This window comes from Poecilia latipinna, unplaced genomic scaffold, assembly GCF_001443285.1.
Source record: "Poecilia latipinna isolate Pla-1442-1.1 unplaced genomic scaffold, P_latipinna-1.0 Scaffold336, whole genome shotgun sequence".
NCBI lineage: Eukaryota > Metazoa > Chordata > Actinopteri > Cyprinodontiformes > Poeciliidae > Poecilia > Poecilia latipinna.
In genome coordinates this window covers 172,701-182,184 of record NW_015112952.1, presented here as the reverse complement: position 1 = coordinate 182,184, position 9,484 = coordinate 172,701, and the positions used below count along the sequence as shown (strand labels likewise).

Genomic DNA, 9,484 nt, shown 5'->3' with positions numbered 1-9,484 from the left:
TCTTTTTATGGCAATTGACAGAACACTGAGAACGCTGACGCTATTGCGCCCTCTAGTGCGCATGTGGGACACTTTCAGGTCGTTTGCCCGTTCACACTGCAGCCTGAAGTGACTCAATTCTGATTTTTTGGCAATTCCGATTTTTTTGCCGGGCCGTTCGCACTGCCAATAAATGTAACCTGTATGCGTTCTGCAGTGTGAACGGGCAAACGACCTGAAAGTGTCCCACATGCGCAGTAGAGGGCGCCATAGCGTCAGCGTTCTCATTGTTCTGCCAACTGCCATGAAAAGAAGAAGTGCTCAGTGTTTGCGGAAGTAAACATGGAGGCTAACGGTGGAGCTTAGCTTACATATTTGAAGTTGTTGTCCAACCGGAGCAGCATATTAACAACTTAATCCTCATATAATCTGTCATGGTTGTTGTTTTTCTTCCCACTTGCGCTTATCAGGACGCAGAATAGTGAGATTTGTTGAGAAACAGTGACGTTCAGTTCTGATGAAGGCGACCTGGACGTTAGGTCGCATTTGAATCGGATACGTATCGGATATGGATCACATTCGAAAAAGAATCCGACCTGTGCTGTTCACACTGCCATGAAAAGATCAGATACAGGTCACATTACACCAAAAAAATCGGAATTGGGTCACTTCAGGCTGCAGTGTGAACGCAGCCTTAGATTTGAAGCGGAGCGCATTGAAACCGATCAGAACGTGGAAATAACAAGAGGCGACGAAGAGGAGGAGCAAACAGAGGAAGAGTTGGCCGTAGGAGCTGCTGCCGCTTTCAGGTTCATAATGAAACAATGAATGAGACTCACCTCTGGTCACTGTGCGATCCGGTAAGTACTTCTGTAGCTCTGAGTCCAGTTAGGCAACAGCTGTTACTGGTGGTGGTTTCACATTCAGTACCGGTGATCCAGATCCGTTAGCATTTCCAGCAGTAATAGCTTCGTTAGCATTTATTTTTAGCTCGTTAAGGTAACGATTACCTGTTAGCTTCGTTGGTTCTGCTGGTATAAATGGCTCAAAGTGTTGTGGAAAAATGTCCAGGGTCCAGATTAGGTCCTTCATTGTGTTTCTCTCCTTCTCGCACTGCGCTCTCCTTTCTTTCATGTGGGAAATTATCCAGATTCGCCTCAATTTTTATTATTATAATTTTTCATTAACAGCCGATAGTGACACCGTGTGGCATGATCTAAAATGACACCAGTCAAACACAATATGATAAACAAGTCCTGTGGTAAAGTTAGCCTTCCTGTGTTTACTCTGTAGATTTCAGTACAGAATGGCCCTGATGACGCCATCAACCCATCAAATACAACAAAAGATGTGCATTTTTGAAGTAATTATAAGTTCTGGTGTAACTCATAATTACGCCAGAACTAAAAACAGCAATTTTTAGGTAGTAGGAAAATTGCAACATATTTAGGCCAACATGTTAACTGATCCTGGATCCTTTTAACAGCAATGATTTGGGCTAAATAGCCGTTTATAAGAGGCTATGGCTGTTTAGTCATTTATAAATGTTACAGTTTCAAATAAAATGTTTAGTTAGCAAGCTAAATATTTAGCTTCAATGTAAATATTTGTCTTTCTAAATTATTAGTAAACAAGCTAAACATGTAACTTGTTAGTTAAAATATTTAGCTGCAATTCAAATATTTAGCTTCCTAAGAAGTGGACCAGATATTTAATAAGAAGCTAGGGATCAGATTAGCAAGCTAAATATTTAGTTTATAAAGAAATATTTGGCTCCAAAATAAATATTTAGTTTACAGTTGGTGTATAATATTTAGTTTTAAATTCTTCTAAATAGTTAGCAAGTTAAATATTTAGTTTGTAGGTAGATATTTAATTCTGAACTGAATGTTTATTTTGTAAACTAAATATTGAACTTACTAAATATTTAGTCAAATATTTAGCCAGAAATCAAATATTTAACTCATTAATTAAATATTTAATTTGAAGGTTAATATTTAGCTTGTTAACTATATTTGTAGTTTGATGCAAAATATGTTTGCAAACAAATATTTAAATATTTAGTTTGAAACTGTGACATTTATAAATGAATGAAAAAGTAACCCTTATTTCTCTCTTATAAACTAAGTAACAAATTATTGTAGTTAATTTTTGACTGAGTAACTTTACGTACAGGAAGCTCACAGGAAACCTCAGACATGTTATCATATCTCTTTCATTTCGTTCCAGTTGATGCTGTTTGATTTCTCCTGTTGGTGTCTGAACATGAAACCTGAAAGCTGGGGGCGTTCCTTCCCTTCCAGGACGACAGGACCGGGAGGAAATCAGGAAGTTGGAGGAAAAGATCCAGAGGTTGACGGAGAAGCTGCAGGATTTCCAGTCCACCATGAATGAACACCTCCACCATGAACTTGTCAGACCCGGAAAGAACCCAGCAGACGCTGCGCCGCCCGAAATCAAAGAGACGATCCACAGCATTCAGACCAAACTGGACCAGCTGGACAACCGAACCAAGGTGCACAGCAGCAGGGTCCCTCCGCCATCCCCATGTTTCCACTGTGATCTGGATGATTAGTCTTTAGAGCTCCTAGTCTTGGAGGCTTGGAAGGTCTTCTTACCATCAGAATATCTGAAGTTCAAATCTCACTTCAGATATTCTCTAAAGGGCCCTTTATCAAACTGATGATTTATTTAACCTCCAGATTTAAGTCCCAAATTAGTAAATCCTAATTGACCTAATTATTGACTTTCTCTACAGATTCAAGTTGGGTCTGTAGCTGAACCACATCAAAACATTTAAACAACGTTCATTCCAAAGAAACATGACATAGAAGAAATGAGACAAATAAAAAGCTAAATTAAAACTGTTTTCACAGAATAAAACGAATGAAAACGATTTGTACATGTGAATTTTCGTGTTTATTTAATTAAAGCCCTGTTTGTCTATGCGTTGTGCTCTTCTGTTGACCTAATTCATTCATTTGTTGCTTACCTGCCATTTGCTCAAAAACGTTGGATGGATGCTAACCGCACCTGCTTGTGTCCCATCAGGCTCATGATAAAACTCTGGTGAGCATTAACAACCACCTGGTGAACGGGAAGGGCAACGATCTGGACGGAGACGTTTCCCCTGGAGGACTGAGTGGAGAGCAGCTGAGCTCCCTGAAGGAGAGCGTCCTGAAGGAGCTGGAGCGCCGAGTGCTGCTGTCCTGCTCCTCCTGTCAGGTAAATCCTCCGGGTTTGGCTCCGCCCGGCGTCCGGGCCTTCGGGAAGCTCACGGTGTGCTCTGTTGCTCCCAGGCCGGCGTGGAGGACCTGCGGCGCCAGCAGCAACAGGACCAGGAGAGAATCCGCGCTCTGGAGAAGCAGCTGAATGACGCCGACGTTCGCCACCGACAGGACGCCGAAAGGCTTCGACTGGAGCTCCAGCGCTCCCAGAGATGCTGCAGCTCCATCGACGACCTGCAAAACCGCATGAGCGACGCAGAAAACAAGATCAGCTCGGCCTCAGAGAGCTTCAACGTCCTACTGGACCGCCTGAGGCCCGGCAGCGACGGTGGAGAATCCCAGGGAGGGGGAGGAGCCATCGGAGGAGGAGGAGCTACAGGCGGGGCAATTGGAGGAGGCAATGGTTTGACCGATGTTCGGTTGAATCTCCTGAAGGACTTGGAGCTCCGCATCAACAGCAGCGTTCTGCAGGCCTGCTCTCACCTGGAGGCCGACCTGAGGGAGTTTGTCCAGAGAGAGCTGGACGACCTGCGGACGGCGTTCTCACACCGCTTCGACGACCGCACCTTCAGGATCGAAGACGTGGAGCTGGAGGTGGAGCAGCTGCAGAGCAACCTGCTGGAGCAGGACAGGAGACTGTCGGTGCTGGAGAACCAAACGGCCGAGACGAGGAAGAGGCTGGAGGAGTGCCACTGCACAGGTGGGGGAGGGGCTTCTGGAGCAGGTGGAGGTAAAGGAGAAGAAAGAGGCGGAGACACTGTGGAAGGTTTCACAGGATCCGGTGGGGGTGGAGCAGGAAGCGCTGGAACAGGTGGAGGTTTATCTGGCGGGAGAGAAAACACGACCAAGAAATCTCTGGAGTGGAGAGTTGTGGCCAACGAGGGTCAGATTCGACACTTCAACACTCGACTGAAGGACCTGTCGGTGTCTGGAGACTCTCTGCATGACCGGGTGAGTTCAGCGCTCCACCTTCTCCAAAACACGCTGTGATTTACCGACACCAGCAGAACTGCAGCTGAGACCAGATCCGATGGAAACACACAAACCGTTTCCTACAGGCTTCAGCTCCAGGGAAAACTTCTCAGCTTGTAGGAAAAACACGGATTTATCGGCCAGCCCATTTCCTTAATATTGGGAGATCAGTGATCGGATGATTTTTACATATAAAGCCGATCTTATCCACAGATGTTATTAATCTCAGCAAAAGTGCTTTTCCTTTCTCCTGTTAGAGGTTTGACTGACAGACCGGCCGACCAGGTCAGGTCTGCACTTTTACAGTTAACAACAGTCGCTCCATTGGTGCCGATTCAGCAACTTTCTTGTTATTTTGAGCAACATTTCAGACAAAAACATGGTATCGGCCAAAATCGAAATCAGTAAGTTGGGCTTTATAAAATATCGGCCATTGGCCAGAAAACTGCAGTCGGTGCAGCCCTGGGAAAAACCTTTCCTGTTTCAGGCTTACATATTATGACAATAACATCGTAATATTACAAGAAAAACATCATAAAAACATGAGAATAAACTAATAATTGTACAATTTTCAGAATGAAGTAGTAATTATATAGGGATTAGATTCGTCACTCTTTAGCTTATATTTTAGAAACTCACTATTTAGATGCAGAGAGAATCTCGTTACTGCAACCCAGAACAGGGATTAGACCAGAGGATTGAAACTGATCTAATCAGCAACATTTAGTTTATTTACTTTGGATCAACATTAGTAGCTTTTTCTTATTCTGTTCTTTTCTTTGGTTTGTTATTTTGTTTGTATTTCCTTTTAATTCATGTAAAGGTCTTTGTATTGCCTTGTTGCTGAAAATCTGCTATATAAATAAAATTACCTTTATCTTTAATTTTAAATGCCCTTCATGAAAAATTAAGAAGATGTTGAGCATCTTCTACTTTGGTCTCAGTTTTACACGTAAGTTAATATTTCATCTTTTAACACATCACGTTGTTATCAGCACCAGAACTTTGAAATGAAACGTAAAACCAGGCGGACCGAGTCGCTCGTCTCAGATCCTGAACTCCAACAAGATTTTTATCAGTAAAATAAAATTTTCTTGTAATTTATGACTTTGTTCTGGTAAAATTGTGTCCTTGTTCAAATAAAACATTATGACTTCATTCTCGTCATTTAAAAACAGTGAAACCAAACAGTGAAACCTCTGGTTCTGGTTCTGGTCGTGATGCTCCATTGTAGAAGCAGGATAATTCGGTTCTGATGTAACGTCAGACAGTGAGGTAATAATCATCCTGTGTGTTTTCATACAGGGGATGTAAATATATGGTTTCAGCTTTAGGTTCTGTGTTGATGATGTAATCCTGAGCTGTGATTGGCTGATGCGGTCCAAATGGTCTGTCCAGGTTCTGGACCTGAGCCACGACGTTCGGGCGATCAAGTCGCTGACCGGTGACAACGGTGAGAACTTCAACCGCATCGTGATGGAGGTGGAGATGCTGGGTCAGGACTGTGAGCTGTGCAGCCGCGTGGAGGCGGACCTGCAGAACCTCCAGAACCGGTCCCAGGACCTGAGCGCCATGCAGGAGGCGCTGCAGAACCTGGAGAACCGCGTCGGCTCCATCCAGACCCGGCTGGACTCGGAGGGCGGCGGCTGCAGCCGGGTTTGCTCGCCGCTGCAGGACGACGTCCGCTCGCTGCGAGACGAGGTCCGGAGATGCTCGGAGCGCTGTGGGACCGGGACCGGGTCCTTCACAGGTCAGGCCCACCTTCATCAGGCTCTTCATCACTACAATTATCCCGGCTACAGGTTCCTGTTCTGGTTCTGGTTCTGGTCGGATAGCGTCAGCTTTTTTAAATTTCCTGGAAGTTTGTTCCAGATCTGTGGTGAATAGAAGCTGAATGCTGCTTCTCCATGTTTGGTTCTGGGGATGCAGAGCAGAACCAGAACCGGAAGATCTGAGTGGTCAGGAAGGTTGATACAGAAACAGCAGATCTTCACGGTGCTGCTGGACCGTTCAGTGATTCAGAACCTACCAGCTGTAGTTAGAAGAGAACCGGGTGGAGTAGAACCGGGTGGTGTCTCTATCCTCCTGGTTCTAGTCAGAACTCCACCAGCAGGGTTCTGGACCAGCAGGGAACTGGACCAGCAGGGTTCTGAACCAGCCGCAGGGTTCTGGACCAGCAGGGTTCTGGACCAGCAGGGTTCTGGACCAGCAGGGTTCTGGACCAGCAGGGAACTGGACCAGCAGGGTTCTGGGTCGTTGGTCTGTCAGCCTGACCTGCTGCAGGATCAAAGCCTGATGAGTTTCTCTGGTCCTGAATGTTGTGCAGCTGGTAAAAGGCCCACTGTGGAACCGGCTTGCTGGTGTAGCACTTTAGCATTAGCCGGTCTGATGTCTATGCTTTAGCATTAGCCGGTCTGATGTCTATGCTTTAGCATTAGCGTAGCTAACGTTGTAGCTGGCGTCCACCACTGTTGGTTTGGAAGCGTCCTTCTTTGAAAGCAACTCCTCTTGTCTTTTTCTGATATTTGTTTGATGATTTGAGTCATTTAGGAGGGATTAAAAAGGCAAAAACAGGAGATGAATCCGGAACGTAGCGCCCCCCAGGGGAAAGATGGCGTCTGTTTTCTGCATAAAGTCTCTGAGCGTCTCAGAGGACAGTGAGCTCCCAGATAAACCTCATAAACTTCCCAGATAAATTAGATCAATACGTTTAGATCAACATGTAAGTGGTCAGATGTGAACATCAGACTCACGTAAATAAACGTTTGCGCCCAGCAGGTAACGGTTCCACCGGAGTTCCTGCTGCCGGAGGCTTCGGGCCGGGCCTGGACGCAGAGAAGCCTTTAGATGGCCACAGCGTGATCGGAGGATCCTTCAACAGCAACCAGCTGAAGACGCTGCAGGGCGAGCTCAGCGACATCATCTTCACCTTCGGCTCCATCAACGACACGCTGAAGGGCCTGGAGCACAGCGTGCAGAAACACGGCAGCGTCATCACCGACCTGGGTGAGCCCGCCGCCGCCGCCCCTACGCACCGCCGCACCGGCTTCACGTCTCCCTCTGACTTCCTGCAGGAAACACCAAGGACAAGATCATCTCTGAGCTGGACAAGATTCAGCAGGAAGTGACAGAGCACGTCCAGAGGAGCCAGGAGCGGCTGGACCGGACAGACCAGGACGTCCGCCGCCTCGAGAGCATGCTGGTGGCAGAGACGGGCGACTGCCGGCGCTCCGGAGACGGGCTGGAGAAGAGGCTGTCCAAGCTGGAGGGAGTCTGCGCCAGGCTGGACGGCGTCTCCGACTCCATCTCCAAGGTCAAAGAAGGTCAGGTTCACTAAAGCTCTGCTGAGGAAGTCTGTGCCTTTAAGTAGAAAAATCCAAATTTCTCCGATCCCAGGAATATTTTGAGCTGCGTTAAGATCTGATTCACGTCCCTGTAAACATCTGCCATGTTTTACCAAGAGGAAGTGACGCTCCAACCTTCCTGTTTCTGATGTTTGCCCAATCAGGAATGATGAGGTTCAGGGTTTCCCTCAGAAAACCTGCTGAGTCCTGCAGTGTAGCGCCTGGACCGTCCACCAGGGGGCCGCCCAGTTTCTGTTTTAAAAATGTAAAATATTGCTGGGTAATAATGTTAGTGCAGCACATTGTCGATGACTTATTAACAACAAACCAGAAACTTGCAATTAAAATACATTTTATTAACTTTTTGCACTTCTGTTGAATCCCACTTCAGATCCACATGCTGGTCACATTCAGAGCCGGCCCAAGCCATAAATGAACTCAGCAGCTGCTTAAGGTCCCAGGAATGCTAACATCTTAACACAGACTCATCTGGAGTTTTAACATTTATTTATTCAGAATAACAACGCTGTTAAATTTACACTGTTAAATACACTAAAACTTAATGCTTTCAAAATGAAAATGCTTTGAATTATTGATTTAAATTTAAGATTTTAAGGAGCTGGCAGGTTTATTGTTTAATAGTTCATAGTTATATTGTTTGGTTACCAAAGCAACAATCTGGTGCTGAGTTTGATATTTGAGTTTACAACCACTGACTGCTTTTAAGCTGGGCTCATTAAACCCCAGCCTCTCTCCCAGGTTCCCTGGGCTGCCCAGGGCCCCGGACAGCACTGGACCGTCCCTGCTATTTGCTTGGTGACTGTTGAGTTTTTAATAATTGCAGTTTATTCAGCCGGCCCTCATTAAAGCGGCGTTTGTTTTGGGATTTACGGGACGGGTCCTCCTGATCCCGGAGCCGTCGGGTCGGACTGTAACGTGTCGCTGGGTTCTGTCTGCAGGCCTGAATCACCACATGTCGGGTTTGTGGAGCCACGTTTCCGGCCTGAACCAGTCCCTCATCCAACATGGAGGAATCCTGGACGCTGTTCAGAAGAACCAGGAGCGGGTCCAGAGCAGGGTGAAGAGCCTGAACTCCAGCCTGGTCCAGGTCCACAAGGAGCTGCAGTCTGGGCAGACTGGTGAGCTCATTTCTTCTGCTGCTTTCTGGGTCAGGTGGTTCTAGTTTCCTCCAGTCCAATTCATCAGGACCAGAACCTCACTTTAAAAAGTTCAGAGCTGCTTTTTAAAAGTGGCTCCTCGTTCCTGCAGTCAGCTGCTGCCCCCTGCTGGACGCTCAGTGTGAGCACTTTGAGTTACCACGGTTACTGTTGCAGTTGCTGTGGAAACCTGGAGAGCAGCGCTCAGCTCCCAGGAGAAACGGCAGCAGCCCCGGCTCCAGACGAGTTTAACGGGGGGCATCGACTTATTTTGGGGGGCAAAATGAATCGTAGCTGAACATAGACAACACTACAGGCTACTTGTTAACAAGCTTAAGGTGCTGTATTGATATTAGCTAGTCACATTTTAGCTAACTTTACCTGCATCCAGCAGCTTTACTCAACTCAGTCGGTTAGTTTGGGGGGAAAACTGTGGAAAGTTCTTTGGACTTTGCTGGTTTGCTGCCGTGATTCTAACAGACCTGTAGCTCTGCACAGCAGCAGCAGGTCTCTGTCGTTCCCACACAGGTGTAAACTAGGGCTGTGTAATAATATCGATTTTGCGATATATATATCGATATTTTCTTTCCTAGAAAAAAATCGATATTCATCCGCAAGTATCGTAACATCCAACTGTCACCTGTCTCACTCACTGCTGCTTCGCCGGGAGAGTGATTGGGTCATCAGGCTTAGAGTGATTCCTTCACATGTTAAGTGTCAGGGTGAAAAGGTATCAAACTATTCAGAGCAGGTGCTTGGTGCACTTTATTTACTTTATAAATGCATGTAAGCTACAGTTTGTACT

The 9,484-nt window shown here is 46.3% G+C and overlaps 1 protein-coding gene across 1 annotated transcript in view; it reads left to right on the top strand.

Annotated features, from left to right (window-relative positions):
- emilin1b (elastin microfibril interfacer 1b) overlaps positions 1–9,484 on the top strand; it is a 56,831-nt gene that overhangs the window by 33,714 nt on the left and 13,633 nt on the right. The window contains exons 8-14 of the mRNA XM_015035487.1: positions 2,283–2,494; positions 3,031–3,204; positions 3,279–4,157; positions 5,577–5,928; positions 6,954–7,184; positions 7,253–7,501; positions 8,482–8,661. Of these exons, the coding sequence (XP_014890973.1) occupies positions 2,283–2,494; positions 3,031–3,204; positions 3,279–4,157; positions 5,577–5,928; positions 6,954–7,184; positions 7,253–7,501; positions 8,482–8,661 (2,277 nt within the window). The remainder of the gene's footprint in view (positions 1–2,282; positions 2,495–3,030; positions 3,205–3,278; positions 4,158–5,576; positions 5,929–6,953; positions 7,185–7,252; positions 7,502–8,481; positions 8,662–9,484) is intronic.